This window comes from Epinephelus moara, chromosome 3, assembly GCF_006386435.1.
Source record: "Epinephelus moara isolate mb chromosome 3, YSFRI_EMoa_1.0, whole genome shotgun sequence".
Lineage (NCBI taxonomy): Eukaryota > Metazoa > Chordata > Actinopteri > Perciformes > Serranidae > Epinephelus > Epinephelus moara.
Window position 1 is genome coordinate 17,214,066 of NC_065508.1, and position 15,174 is coordinate 17,229,239.

The window sequence follows — 15,174 nt, forward strand, 5'->3', positions numbered from 1 at the left end:
ACCGTCATCAGGTCAAAGTCTCAATTTGGCCAATAATTTATGATTTATGAGCAAATACCTGCAAATGACATACCCATCAGCCTCAGCTGTACTGGGCCTTCCCTATTATAGCCTTTTTTGTTTTGTTTTGTTTGATCTTTCTCTTGACTTGAACTCTTAAATTGCAATACTCTCTGGCATGGTGGTACAGTGGTTAGCATTGTCGTCTCACAGCAAGAGGGTTTCCTGGTTCAAACCCAGGGTGGGGGGTTGTGGAGCATGTTTCTTCCTGTGTCAATGTGGGTCTTCTCTGGGTACTCCAGCTTCCTCCCACAGTCCAAAGACATGCAGGCTAGGTTAACTGATGACTCTAAATTGGCCGTAGGTGTGAATGTGAGCCTGAATGGTTGTCTGTCTTTATGTGTTAGCCCTGCGATAGTCTATCGACCCGCCCAGGGTGTACCCTTCTTCTCGCCCAATTTCAGCTGGGATAGGCTCCGGCACACCCACAACCCCTAACAGGATGAGCGGTTATGGAAAATGAATGAATGAATATATTTATAGCCAACATAACACTGGAGAGCATCTTGCAATGGGATCACTTCAACCGATACAGTGACCCACAGCTTAAATACGTGGCAGGGGCGTAAAGTGACCACTGACCACACCCAGTTCCCACTAAAATTGGTCCCACCAGGACCACATTCTTCCATGACACACACACAGACTCACAAAGTGAAACCAATGCCTGCTGTCACAGTATTGTCACAGCTGGTAAAAATGGTGACAAAAGAATATATGTATAAAACCAGTATGAGGAAAAGTTTAAAGACCCTCCCCTGCTCTCCCTTCAGTGGAAACCCCCCCCCCCCCCCCCCCCCAACTAAATAAATAGATATATGATTCACCCTAAAATTATGATTCAGTCGACACTTGCAACAACTGAAACTGAAGAACCAAAAGCGAGACCATCAACTCCTACTTTAGTGTTTTTCTTCTGCTGACTTGTTTGCACATTAAAATTAGTAATTTGGAAACTCATGATGTGTACATATACTCAGACATACATGAAATACAATGAGGGATGGAAAGGCTAAAGTTTTGAAAAGTCTATCACCTTGTCAAAACAGGTTGTGCACATATCACTGTGTACTGTAATAGACTTTGTTGTGCAACTTCTTACAAGCGTCAGTGGAGCTTTGACTGACTCCAGCTGAGTAAAGCCTGAATGTTCATGTATAACCACAGCAATGAGACACTCCTTTCTGCAGAAGTGGCAAGTTCTTGGAAATGCCTACAACATGTTTCGCTTTCACTCTACTTTCTTGAGCTAAAATAAGAATGGGCTCTGTAAACAGAGACTGGGCTGTTTTTACAGATTCAAATCAAGTTCAAAGAAGACACAAGAAACAGTCCCATAACCGGTTTGAGTACATGGGAACCAGGAGTGACTTCACAGGAATGCTTCACCTGTGAACACAGTGACCTGGAGCAAGGGGTGTGGTTATCCCCATGAGAGCATGCAGGGCGGGAGTATTGCTCTGCTGTTCCTCCTCTCACTTCCTGAAGTGAACACTGCCCAAATATGTGGAGGTACAAACACAGGATGGCCCGTGATCTGCTGGACCTTTGACACACACCAGACCAGGAAATATCATCCTACGGCAAAGGTAAGCCTCTTATGAAAATGACATGTTAAGCTCACTCATAGCTGTCAAATTTGTTAGAGTTACACCTGAAGAAGACACTGAACAGTCAGTAAACATGAGGCGTTTACTGTAGCAGAGGAATTTAGTCGCAGACAGATTTCTGTGGATTTCAGTTTCGCTTACCATTACAATTTCATTGGTTAAAGTTAATAACAGTGGGTGGGGCGAGAAAACAGATTTTCAGCCTGCAGGTTACCTAAATGGCACCAACTGTGATATTTTTTCCCCTGACTCATAATAACACTGGAGGGTAAGTAGATAAGCAACTGACCTATTTTCTTTGCTTTGGTTTGGGGAGATTTGCATTCAGAGCAAAAATAGCTAAAAAAAAAAACTACAGTCTGTTGTGGAAAATATAGTGTGTCAGAGAAACACCTGAAGAGTTATGACAGTCTTCTCTTTGTTGCTGCGCCTGTTGTGTTGGTGTACATGTGAATAGCTGTGATATTTTTATTGGGCCATATAATGTCTGACAGGTGTATTTTTCTGTAATGGTCTGACTGTGGTAACTCTGTCTACAGGTTATTTGCACATGCTGGTGTAAAGCATGTTCCTGTGGCAATATCTGACACTGCTCCTGCTGATAGCTGTTCAAATATGCAAAGGTAAAGCCCACTCTGAAGTGTCAATGTATACGGACAAACACACACACAAGTGCAGAGTGACTACACTCCTGAGGGGGAAAAACCATCAAGCAGCATTTGAGGAACTGAAATTTCTTGGGAAAACCAACACATTCGAGTAAATGGCTGGCAATGTGGTTTGCAAAGACCACTGGCACTGTATACAGGGATGTCAGCTGATATATATGCAACAGTCATTTACCTATATGGAAAGCCACATCAGTTATGTAACAGTTGGTGGCATTTCTTAAAATGACGCGATGCTTCTATTTCAGCAGAAGTCGATATACTAGTTCATTCGTGTGACATTTATTTTATTAGGAAATGAAATTCTGAAAACCTAATATGCTAAGAAGAGTGTCAGTAGAAACAGAGACAGATGTTTTTATATGTTTTAACTGTTATTGGTTGTTTTTATTAGTTATCATGTAGGTGGCATTGACAAAATCTTGTGAGATTATCAGATGGTTTCACACTGAAGTCCGATTCAGGTGTCACTATTTTTTTCTCAGTGCTGTGAAACAGTTTGCTCTCCCAGTCAAACTTGTTCATGACGTCTGTCTGGTGGGCGAAGCTGTGTTTGAAAACACTGTCAGCCCAGTGTTGCATTGAATACTACCACACTAAGTCATGTATGGAATTATGTCATTGATGATGACAGAAACCCTGAATGATAAATCACTAAAGGTTTATTGAGCAATGCTTGTTAAAAGGGACAGTTCACCCTGTAGTACTATTTATCCATTGTTGTGGTGTGAGATGCGGAGTGTTGGAGATATCGGCTGCAGAGATGTGTGCCTTCTCTCGAATATAATGGAACTAGATGACACTCGAGTTGTGGTGCTCAAAGCGGCAAAGAATACAGTTGAAAAACTCAATGGCAATGTGTCTTTTCAGAAATCATGACCTGGTTACTCAACATAACCACAGACCTCATTGTGAGCAGTTTCATGTAGGAACTATTTTCTTTCTACTGAACTACACCCATGAATCGAATCACCGCACATGAGGAAGCGTGCATCTACTCATGGATGACAGGCTCGTGACAGCATGAGATGTAAACGTTGATGGCATCCTCCTTGGCTGAGCTAATGTTAGGTAGCTCAGTGGTGCTAGGTGACCACGCAGTAGACTCATACTTCCTTCAGGGCAGTGATGGAAAATAGTTCCTACATGAAACTGCTCACAACAAGGTCTGTGGATTACCTCTAGTAACCGGGTCATGGTTTTTGGAAAGAGACATGTTTTTTTTTGTTGTGTTTTGTTTTTTCGGCATTTTGAGCACCACAAGCCGAGTGCCATCTAGTTCTATTGTATTTGAGGGAAGGCAGACATCTCTGCAGCCGATATCTCAAACACACAGCAGCTCAAATAACACCACAGGTAAGAGGAAAAAACATATTTTTTGAAATTGTGGTGAACTGTACCTTTAAGATCAAAATGATCATGTCTCATTAATTCTTTTTTTGTTGTCCTCCTCTTCCCAAATACACTTTTCTCTGTCTACTCCTTTTTTTACTCACCACTCCCAGCTGAGGGATGTGAAAAATTTACAGACCTAGATTTTGGCCACGCATTCATTGGAACCAGCCTCAGAATAAAGTTGTTGCTGTACACCAGGGAAAATGCCACCTGTGGTAGACTCGTGTCCCACTCCAACTTGTCCGCCCATCCCCAGCTTAACTCGTCCAGGCCAACAACCTTCGTCATTCATGGGTATCGGCCCACGGGATCTCCACCAGTGTGGGTGCACACCATTACGGAGATGCTGCTGGAGAGGGAAGACATGAACGTAATAGTGGTGGACTGGAACCGCGGAGCTGCTAATGTGAATTATTTCAAAGCAGTGGAAAACACACACAAGGCGGCTGACAACCTCACTGCTTTCATTAAAATGATGCAGGTATGTGATGTTTCTGACACTCTGTGACCAACTCTGCTGTGTCTCTATATCATAGATGGTGTTGTGAGTAACATGACTAATGACGAATCTTTTCAGGAACATGGTGCCTCTCTGAGCTCCATCCACATGATCGGAGTCAGTCTTGGGGCTCATATATCAGGCTTTGTGGGTGCTAACCTGAATGGGTCAATTGGATGGATTACAGGTAAGAGATTTCTCTCTCAGACCCTAGATACAAATTCAAATCCTCAAACAAACCCCTCAGATATAGGAGAACAATGTTCATTGTCAAATGCACACTAATTAGTGGTGAGCAGTATGGTCAAATTCTATATCTAATTTTATGTCATAGTGACAGCATATATATCACAATACAGTAATTGTTCTGTCTGGTTGAACCCAACATAATTTGGCACTAAGGGAAAAAAAACACTGGGTTGTTTGTATTTCTTTAAACCAATCACAATCATCTTGGGCAGCGCTAAGCTCAGGATGCAGCGCCGGTGCCCTTGTGAAACAGTATCAGGACATCTGAAATAGGTGGCCAATTGTGGGCTTATACGCCAGTCTACATCCTGTTAGCCTGACTAGGAACTTCCTTACAAACAAAAAACGCAACTGCCTCGGGTGAAACAACACTTGAGTAAAAAACAAAAGACTAAAATAAAAAGTAAAAGTAAAATTCTTTCAAAATGGAAGCTTTAAGGTTCCCGAGAACAATAATTTCAAGTGTTCTAGGTTTCTGTTTTCATAACGTCACCCTCCTCCTACGTGTCTGCCCAGATGACGTTGCCTTGTGAGGCAGCTGGAGGTCATTAGATCATGAGATCAGAAGATCATGCAAGGATCCAGCTGTGATTGGCTACATAGCCTGCCCTGAACATCTCCTGAGGTAGAAAGAGTATTGCGAAATCTATCTGTGGACACATTTCTACCATTGCTCAGTATCATATTGCCCAACCCTAACAATAATAACGTTACCGTTCAAACATCAACAAAAGCAGTTATGCTAAAAACTGTTTCCTTTAGTCACAATGACAAAACAGCTTCACATGTGTGTCCATTTAAACTTTACAGAAAGTAGCAAATGTATAGTACAGACCTCTGTGGATATTAGATATTGTGAAGTGTATGTTTTAAAAGAAGTACTGCACATATTGCCACCGTATTTAGTTACACAACCTTTGGACATTTATCTTCTGCCTGCATCAGGCAATAAACTTTAGCTGAGATGCTTATCATGTCATTCACTATAATTGTGACACTCAAATGAACTTCAGTTCCTAGATTGTTACCGTTACAAGTAACTGAGAGCACGGAGTGGCAAAGTCCTCGCTGACGATGAAACAGTTTGTCAGATGTTGCAGATGAAGGATTTGGATCATGATGTAAACTGACACAGTTTCAATGATTTCACCTGAAATCCCTGTGGAGAGATAATCCCCTCCGCAGTGCCTGCAGCGTAAGTGAAGTGCAGAACCACAGATATCCAGGTCAGCACTGCTGCAGAGGAGTACTGAGCGTAAAACACCAAAGAGGAAAGAAGAACTGGTATAGATGTCTCAAGTTCAGTCATGTAAAACAAAAAACATGACGGTATCAAAATACTTCTTTGTGGGAAATTTTTTTTAAAGATGATAAGAAAAGAGTAATACTTGTCAATGGGTCAAACTGCTTTATGGATAGAATTTGGAAAAGGCATAGACAAATCAAACAGTAAAGAGACTTAAAGGTGTTACCTAAGTCATAAAAATAAGGTGAAATCAGTCTGTTTGCGTGTGCTATTTTCAGCTCCCATCAGCTAATGCTGGGTTTCAAAATAAACCTGAAGCTTTACTTAGATCTTCTGATGTGATGTTTGCAGCTCTGGATCCTGCTGGACCACAGTTCACTGGCACTTCTCCAAAGGACCGACTGGACCTCACGGATGCTCAGTTTGTGGATGTCCTGCACACAGACATAGACGGTCAGTTTATCTGAAATATTCTATAACATATTCACTCAATGTGTTATACAACTTATTATTATTATTGTTATTATGATTAATTATTATTATTGTCATGCACAGCTCTGGGCTTCAGAGAACCTCTGGGTCACATTGATATCTATGCTAATGGTGGAACAGACCAACCCGGCTGCCCAAAGACAATCTTTTCTGGTAAAGTCTTTAAAATTATGAGGAAAAGAAAAACACAAAGACCACACTCAAATTGCTGATCAAGTGTAAAACATGGCTTTATAATGGTGACAATTCTGACTTACCCCTGCACAGGAGGAGCCTATTTTAAATGTGACCACCAGAGATCAGTGTTGCTCTACCTTGACTCTGTGCATCGGATGTGTGCCAGTAGGGTCTTCCCCTGTGACTCCTACAAAGAGTTTCTGAGTGGTAACTGCTTGAGCTGTGACACCTTTGGTGCTGCTGGATGTCCTGTCTTTGGTTGGTACTTTAATTATCTTTAATTGATTTCATTTTTAAAAAAAGACATAACCGGTCTTTCAAAATGGATCTGACGCAGCTGTTTCACTCCAATCCAGGTTATGACATCAGAGAGTGGAAAGATGTCCTGCTGAAGCTGGGCCAAACAAAAACTTACTTCACCACCAATGCGGTCACTCCATTCTGCAGTAAGTAACAGGAAACTATTATTCTCTATGTTGCAACTTAATAAGTTGACTTTAGTGTGGTATACAGACATGTTTTAGTAATGTTTAAGGGATTCACATTAACTCACATTTAGCCCCCCAAATGGTTAAACTTGCAGATGTTAAAGACTGTACACCAGATCAGAGGATTTAATGGAAAAGTACAAGAAAATGTAACACAAGGGAAACTAAGACAAACCCACTTCCTAACTAAAAAGTTTATCTGAAGCTAATATGAAGCCTCAGTAGCCTGAGTTAGTCAAATCAGTTAGATATGTTTCAAAGTTCCCATCTTTATGGTGCAAATTCCCCTGTCATTTGGAATATATCTCTTAATGGCCAGTATGAAGAGGACCTAGACTGTATAAAAATATGGACGTAGTCACCGTGATGTCACCCATTGGTTTCTGAGGAGCGGGTTTGAAGCTAAAAGTAGGCAGCTCTGGCCGTCGCCATCTTGGCAGTGCCTGACTCCGCCCAACTCCCGGCCAATCAAAAATGGGCAAAGAGGCGGGCCAAATGAAGCCTGGTTGCTAAAACACGCCCACCTCGCTTGAAGCTGCTAAGTTAGCTAAGGCTAACAAGCTAGGCTAACAAGCTACACTACTGTGGCTAGCCCTGTGGTGTTGGCTGCTCTCGCTCATGCTCCCGTTTGGTGCCAGCTCCAACAAAATATTCAAAAGGCACCAACACGGCTGAGAGGTCAGGTTCAATGACTTGCGAATTAGCTGAGATGATGCCTAGCAGACAGCCAGCGGCTAGTTAGCCACCCGTGATGGCGCCACCTGTCACTCAAAGTGACCACGCCCTTAATTATGTGCAAATTTAAGCCTTAATAAAATTTAAATGGAAGAATTATAAAAAAAAATTCACCCCCCTTTACAGTTGTCATGAAAGGGGAAATTAGCTATAGAGACCAAAACCGTTTTTTGTACCAGGCTGTAAACATGTTTTTTTCTGCTGTAGAGTTGAGTATTTTAACATGGGGGTCTATGGGGATTGACTCGCTTTTGGAGCCTGCCTCAAGTGGCCATTCAGCAAACTGCAGTTTTTGGCACTTACGCATTGGCTTCACTTGTCATCTCTGGAGGCTGCCGCTTGCAAGAGGATGAGTAATTACACTAACGACCAGTTCTAATATTCATATGAGCACATGACTATTGTTTTGAAATAGACTTGACAAATTGTGAACTTAGCCTTTAAGATGTATTTTTAGCCAGTTTGGCTGTTATCAGGCCATTAAATGTCCATTATCATCTGTTATAAGAGTCATAGGTATGAGTTGGAAGGGGCCTGCCACATCTACTCAAGGTTATCATCAGACATGAAATGGCCTTTTACATTTATTGTTAGGCAGCAACCTCTCATAACTGTAATAATTATGACGGGAGCAAAGCATAAAGTCAGGACAAACACAGGACTTTGACCCAGGAGAAACCAGTAGTCAGCGGTAACTTACTTTAACCAGTGACAGTTGTTTTGACTGATGTTACATCTTTTCCTAAATCCAACCCTGTAGTTTTGTACTTAAATCTAAGGAAAGTGAAAATGAAACCTAACGAAATGGCAGCCATTTCACAACATTATGCAAACAGCCATTTAGTGGGCTGATAATGGACTTTACACCTTTTTCCACCAAAACACGTGAAAACCTGTTAAACATAGTCGATAGACTCCATGCCCAGTGCCAGTGGACCAGAGCTGTGTACATGGCTCTTCAGCCGGATCAGAGCCAGAGCCGATTAATACCCATGTTTACTGCAAAGTTGTTTGACATTTGAGGTGTTAGCAGGTTTTTTGTGCAGTGGAAAAGGGTAAGTAAGTGTGACCAGCCCCTTCTAACCCATAATGCTGAAAACCACAGGTAAAGGGCATTTAATATGCTGACACCATCTGCATGGGAGTTAAATTTTTAAAGTTTATGTCATGTTATACCCTCTGCTTGTGTACTGTATTTTACATTTACCATTATCCATCTTTCCTCCACTGGAAATGCAGCTGCACATTGACATCAGTTCGGAGAAAATCTAAATTATTGACTAAAATACAGGTTGCAGTTGGACACATACTGAAAATATTTAATTCATGAGGATGTTTCGAGTCAAAAAAGGCCACAAATGGTCTGATACTAGGTTGTACTTCATGAGAGGAGTTAACAGATGAGAATTTTACATTTTTCAATGTGTACATTTTTATTATGCACATAAAATCATTGTCAATATAAATCCTAAATTCTGTATATACAGCATATAGACACGTATGCATGCACATACTTTACATAATCATCTATTCCATGCATATTCATTCCTTCATTTATTTTTTGCACTTTTTGTGTAGTTTACAGCTTACAGAACACTTTACCTGTATATATGTATATGTATATGTTATTTTTATTTTTATTTTCTAATTGTTTATTGGTGCTTTTTATCTATATTTACACAATATTTACGTAAACACTTACTTTTTCCACATACTTGTGTACATAATAGTCCTGTCATTCTTAAAGCTTTATTTGTCCAGCTTTGTTGTCTTTGTTCCAAACTGTTACGTTCATTTCTGTGTAAGTACATGTAGGGCAATGTAAAAAAAAAAAAGAATGGAGTCAGATTCCTTGTGTTTAAAGCAATGGGCATCTTATTTTTGAATAACAATTTGAATGTCCTCTCTCAGGGACAGAATACAGGATGGAAGTGATGGTATGGAACGAGGATATACGATGGGGATACATCACTGTTAAACTTCACGGTGACGGTAAAGAAGCAGTGGCAACCATTGACCAGTAAGTCTTCACTTTATTTATGATAAATTATAATATTCCAAAATGACTTCTCTTTGTCCCTCTGTTAATGCATTCTCTCAGTAATTTCTTTTTGTTTTCATTTCAGTAAAGCATCAAAGTTCAAGAAGTACACAGAGACCAAGTTGTTTGCCCAGTTTGACAAAGACCTTAAATCAGTGAAAAAGGTGTCTCTAAAATTCTCGACTGGGAATGTATTCAAGCCCAAATATAAGCTCCGTGTTCTCCGAATACGTCTCACACATCTGGAACGCAAGGAGAGGTATGCAACACATACTGATTTATTTTAAAAAAGGGGTAATATATTTCAGAAAATTGATCTATTAGACATATAATTTTAGCTTTTTTCACCACAGTAATATTGACTTTGTCCTTCACAGGCCTCTCTGTCGATATGACATCCTTCTGGAAGACAACAAAGAGGTCACCTTCAGGCCAATTCCCTGTGAAGAATCCAACTTCTGAGACAAAATCGGACACCACGTCAGATATTTCAAACACTCTTCAGTCCCTCCAAGATTGTACAGGAAAACAATAAGGACTAATCATTTGTCATTTGGGATCATTTGGGATCTGAAAATGAAATGTAATATATTATGTATATGTATTTTTATCATAAAATATATTCGTCTGTTTGTTCTTTTTCGATATTACCCAAAAAGTGAATGTATTTACCTTTTAATTGTCGGGTGAATTAGACTTTTTGTTCACAAAAATCAGTTCATCTGACAATGACTTATGATGACAAGATATCTCAGTTGTGACTGCAACAACAAAATAGTGGACTTTTTTTCTACTTTTCCTCTCAATCACTCTCATTTTTGTCTCCAAAAATCACTCCAGTAATGTCAGTTTTTGTTTAAGTCGAAATTTAGTAAGGCTGAGAGAGACAGATGACCAAAATGACCAAAATGATTTTTCGTAGAATTACGTATTTCTCATTAAGACTGAAAAAAAAAAAAGTATTAACAATTATTGTCAAACAGTGAAACCTTTGATCCCTGTTTTTTTATCTGATTTTTATTTTTTTTTCCATTAAAAGTACTGGACTTATGTTCTAGATGATATTTCCTTAATCAAACATGGATATTTTGTAACATATGACCTCACTTGTAACTATAAATATTTATTTGTGTATATGGATCCATCTGTAATTGTTAATAAAAAGTCAATATTTGGTAACACGTTTAATGAATTCACATTTTTTCTACATGTCAACAATTCACTGACAGCTCGGTCAGTCAGTTTCATGTGCCATGTGTGTTTGTCTCCACATTACATTATTAGCCGATAAACTAATAATAGCTGAGCCCACATGACTGCAGATGAACTGCTGGCTCTCGTTTTCATGTCCTCTTCTCTTACTGTCAAATGTTTTCCACGCGGTCGGATAAAGGAAAAAGTGATTAAAAAGCATTTCTTAAGTGATGATCTTCAACACACCTCGACACTTTAAAAAATATTCTCCCAAAACAGAATGCCGAAGATGCCAAAGTCATTAAGAGTCCATCCACAGGAAAAAAAGAAAAAGAAAAACTGAGCTCATCGAGATCCACTGCTCGTTTCCAAGGAGGAGCAGTCAACCTGAAGTCTGCTACCACTGTGCCTCACCTGTGCACTTTGAGCAAGTACTCAATAAAAACATTCATTCCTTTAGGCCGGCTCCTTTGCCACTCCAACAAACTAAAGTGAAATGTTTTTCCAAAAAATACAACAAAAGCCAGGGTGATTTTTTTATATATATAAGTGTGCAACAGGACCTTTAAAACTTGTCTGTGAAGATGCTGAAGTTCTCCACTCATTTAGACATGCGCTTCTTCATTCGTTGAATCTCCATCTAAAACAAAACAAAAGATTAAACCATGACTGCAACTGCTGGACAAAATTTAATATTGTCCCCTTGAAATCATTCCACATACATTGAGAATCACTGCTTTAGCACAGTCTAGCAGCTACACTGTATGGATGTCTTTGTTTCTTTACCTGTAAAGTCAAGCGAATCCTTTTTTCCTCATCAAGCTCGCTCATCAGCAGTTTAATTTCTTTGCTGGAACACAAGATATTGTCAGATTAGTGTAGTAAAAAACTTAACCATATCACTAATATATGCATCAATCGTTAACCAGATCAAGCAAAAGGCCCTAAGAAGGAACACTCATGGGACTGGAATGTAATAGACAAATACTGTATTTAGTCCTTTTAAAGATAAAGCTGCTTGTAGGCCACTTTAGTCTACATGCTTATTTGTACATTACGTGCGCTTACACTAATACACAAGTTGGTTCAATGCCACATGAAGTGGCAACATGTTACAATGAGGAGGGCCCCCAAACCAAATCCACTCAGGGCCCCCAAAAGTCTAGAGTTGGCTCTTATAAAAAAAGCCAATGATGCAAATGTCACCCACCCACCAGGCTGAGATTGAAATAAAATCTGGACATAGATTTTGACATTGACAAAGCCATACTTGTGCTGACACTTCATCACTTCAAACTGCCCCTTCAGCTCTTTCAGCTCTGTCTGCAGTTGTTCCAGGTTAGGTGGATTCCTGTTCGCCTGCGGGTCAGAGTTGGGACCAGGGGCCAGAGTCGGATGAAGTACAGCAGAGAGAGCCTTTGGTAACAGGGAGGTGAAGGACTTTGTGGGCACACTTTTGGATGCTGCTACCTTTAGAGAATAACCCAACATTACTGTCTGACAACACAGCAAAAATCTGAAATATTAAAGGTGCTGTATACGACATTTAGAGTGCTAACATAGCAGAAAACGACTATTTGCTATTTGACGACATGAGCAGAGAGTGAAGCCACGCTCCCTCTGTGTGTGTGCTGCAGTCCGAGTTTCTCTGTTCTTTGTTGTGGTAGAGTTTGGTCACACGTGCATGTTAGTGCATGTGAGTCCCTGTGTGTGTATCCCACTTGCTGTCGCTCATAATGCAGTCCAGACCCAAGGTGGCGGAACGGTGTTGCCACAGAAGCAACACCCACCCCTCACGTTAACATGTTAGCCTTGTCACAATAGCCATTGTTAGCACTGTTAGCTTTTGTCTCAGCCACCTCCATGTTGAGAGCCATGTGCAGACAATCCCAGTTAAGACTTCATCATAAGCCCCTTTTACACTGCCTCTTCAAGGTGGGAATTTCATGAATTATGCCGCCTCGCTATTGTGTAAAAAAGGTACAGTTGCGGAAAGGTGGGACAGAGATGTCTCGTTGTAATCCAGCATCGGAGGTGGTAGCAGCACCGAAACAATATCAGTATAAACAGGACAGCCAGCAGGACAGGATCATGGGCAGCACAGGTGTGACGTTTTGACGATGTGTTACTCATGCAACCCACCGTGGGTGATTTAAAAAGTAGCATTTAGCAGTTAGCAGCTAACTCAAAGAGGAAAAACAGTGGCCAAAAATGTCTACAAAACAGGAAAAATATGTCTCTTTATGCCCCGAGCAGAGGGCGAGATCAGTCGCCTTATAACAGAGAAATGGTTGTTACTGCCATGTTATGCTATTGTTATTGTTATTAAGGCACTGCAGACACATATGTTGTGTGTCATGTCACGCCCGTAACACCTCTTTTGATTCCACGAGGCTGGCATACTGTCTAAAATCACACATTGGAGCAGCATGATGGCACCGTTGTTCAATGCTGTGTAATAAGGCAAAGGTGGTATGAAGAAGGGACTTCGTAGCTCTGTGTAAAAAGGGCTATAGATATGCTCTGAATGTCGCATACAGCTCATTTAATTTTGATTTTAAAGTGTTATAAGTCTTAAAATCTTCTCTTACAGGCAGAGCAGAACCATTTTGGCTTGTTTTCTGAGTGTTTTCTTGAAGTGTTGAAGAATCCAGCTCTTCGCTCTGGTTTTCTTTCCTCTCCTCCTCCATCATGAGTGTTACCTGTAAGTTAAGTCTAGTTTGAGACATCTGATAAGTAAAAGACATTAACGGGCACTTAATTACCCCTAAGTAAAATTCAGAAGATATAGCTCACATTAATGACAAGGCAAATATCTCTTAAACTTGTTTTGAATAAGGAGTTAAAGTAGTCACTGTACTGTACGTGGCTGTGTGTACGAGGCACCTCAGAAAAGTTAAATTTATCCCAAGGTCAGATGGGACACAAACACACTACACCACACACTATTCTCATACAGTGAGTCACGATATAACTGTCGTATTTAACTCAGTATTTGACTTTTAGGTAACTATTATTAAAAGTGTATACTTCCCAGACTCTGAAGCTCTGACTGTAACCTCTCATCTGCAACATGAGCTACCTGCTCATTCAGCTTCTCCGCGATCGACACAATTGAGTCAAACTCTTCAGTGTCTTTGCAGAAAACAGAAAATAGCTGTTAAAACACACCTTGCAGAACCCACAACCTAATCTAAACCCATCACTATGGAGAATGCAGGCAGTTTGATCAGTAAGAAACCTACATTGTTGTGATCCCAAAGCCTGCATTAACATTCAGCCTGTTTAACATGCAGCGTTCAAGCATGGGAGTGTTTCAAAGTATGTTGCAACAGATAGTTGTAACAATAATAGTTGCAAGGCTTACCAGGAATGAGGGCTGAGCTATAGTTGCCCATCGTGACAGAGAGGAATACAAGCGGAGAGAGTGAAAGACAGAAAAACCTGCAGAGTCTTTAAGTCTACATCTACAAACGACAGATTGGAGCAAGTCAGTGGAGTAGAAATCAACAGAAACCAGTCAGCTCAGTGCAGTCACACGTCATGCTACACCTAAGAAATTAAAAGTGAAAAAGTCTCTGTATTTGTTTAAATCATATGTGCTCTTCATGACACTACAGCAACTTCAGTTTGTACATTAAACTCAGATCATTCTTTATCAAAGTAGGCTAAACTAAATTTGGCAGAGGCAGCTGTTTCTCTCATGCCACAGCAGGGAACAAATGTGCCACACATGCTGGAAGAAAGGAGCACAGTGACAGATTATATTGTACAATCATTAGTAGACATATTAAACTAATTACCAGATTATTGTCAGTAACAGGAAAGGATCTGGGGCACACACTCACCTTGTTTGGCCAGCGTCACTGCTGAGATACAGCAGCATCTGTGGTAATGCGACACCATCCATTGTAACCCACTGTGCTCTGCAGAGTATGTTGTGATGAGGAGTGGTACTGTCAGAGCTAAGTTTAGCTCCACTCTGCTGCTCACAAATATCACCAGGGCAGAGCAAAGGCTATCACAGGCTGAAGGGCGAGGGGTGGTTTTAAAGGGACAAACTCGAGTGCAGTTACACAAGAAGTGATGTTTAAACTGGGCAGGAGAGAGAAAGCAGTGAGGGTGAGGATTTGCCTTCATTGTGATACCTTAGAACAGTGGATCCCAAGTGGTCCAGCCACAGGGTCCAGATTTCTCTTTAGTAATTAGTTTGAGGTCCACACTCATACCTGGGTTTGGCCATGTTGTCAAGCTAGTTTGTTGTCTCTGTCAAGTAGCTGTCCATTAGTCACTCACTTTACAGCAGAAAACAATACTTTA

At 40.6% G+C, this 15,174-nt stretch overlaps 2 protein-coding genes across 5 annotated transcripts; one reads left to right on the plus strand and one right to left on the minus strand.

Annotated features, from left to right (window-relative positions):
- Positions 1 to 1,401: 1,401 nt before the first annotated feature.
- LOC126387793 (lipase member H-like) lies at positions 1,402 to 10,839 on the plus strand. Its single transcript, XM_050040457.1, has 11 exons — positions 1,402 to 1,649; positions 2,210 to 2,293; positions 3,844 to 4,214; positions 4,311 to 4,419; positions 6,079 to 6,180; positions 6,283 to 6,372; positions 6,487 to 6,654; positions 6,753 to 6,842; positions 9,531 to 9,639; positions 9,746 to 9,919; positions 10,038 to 10,839. Exons 2-11 carry the CDS (start codon positions 2,236 to 2,238, stop codon positions 10,120 to 10,122), a joined length of 1,356 nt encoding a protein of 451 aa, XP_049896414.1. The 5' UTR covers positions 1,402 to 1,649; positions 2,210 to 2,235; the 3' UTR covers positions 10,123 to 10,839.
- A 149-nt stretch (positions 10,840 to 10,988) lies between these two features.
- Positions 10,989 to 14,867, minus strand: si:dkey-71d15.2 (SH3 domain-containing kinase-binding protein 1). Of its 4 annotated transcripts, XM_050040460.1 has the most exons (7): positions 14,703 to 14,866; positions 14,222 to 14,321; positions 13,888 to 13,989; positions 13,446 to 13,555; positions 12,125 to 12,324; positions 11,641 to 11,704; positions 10,989 to 11,494 (listed from the first exon to the last, which is right to left on the minus strand). In XM_050040460.1, the coding sequence occupies exons 2-7, from the start codon at positions 14,250 to 14,252 to the stop codon at positions 11,456 to 11,458; spliced, it is 546 nt and encodes a 181-aa protein (XP_049896417.1). In that variant the 5' UTR covers positions 14,253 to 14,321; positions 14,703 to 14,866; the 3' UTR covers positions 10,989 to 11,455. The 4 variants fall into 4 exon arrangements, with proteins under 4 accessions (XP_049896417.1, XP_049896416.1, XP_049896418.1 ...); XM_050040459.1 differs by lacking the exon at positions 14,222 to 14,321 and having other exon boundaries at positions 14,703 to 14,867; XM_050040461.1 differs by lacking the exon at positions 14,222 to 14,321 and having other exon boundaries at positions 13,446 to 13,556; positions 13,937 to 13,989.
- Between the last annotated feature and the right edge of the window lie 307 nt (positions 14,868 to 15,174).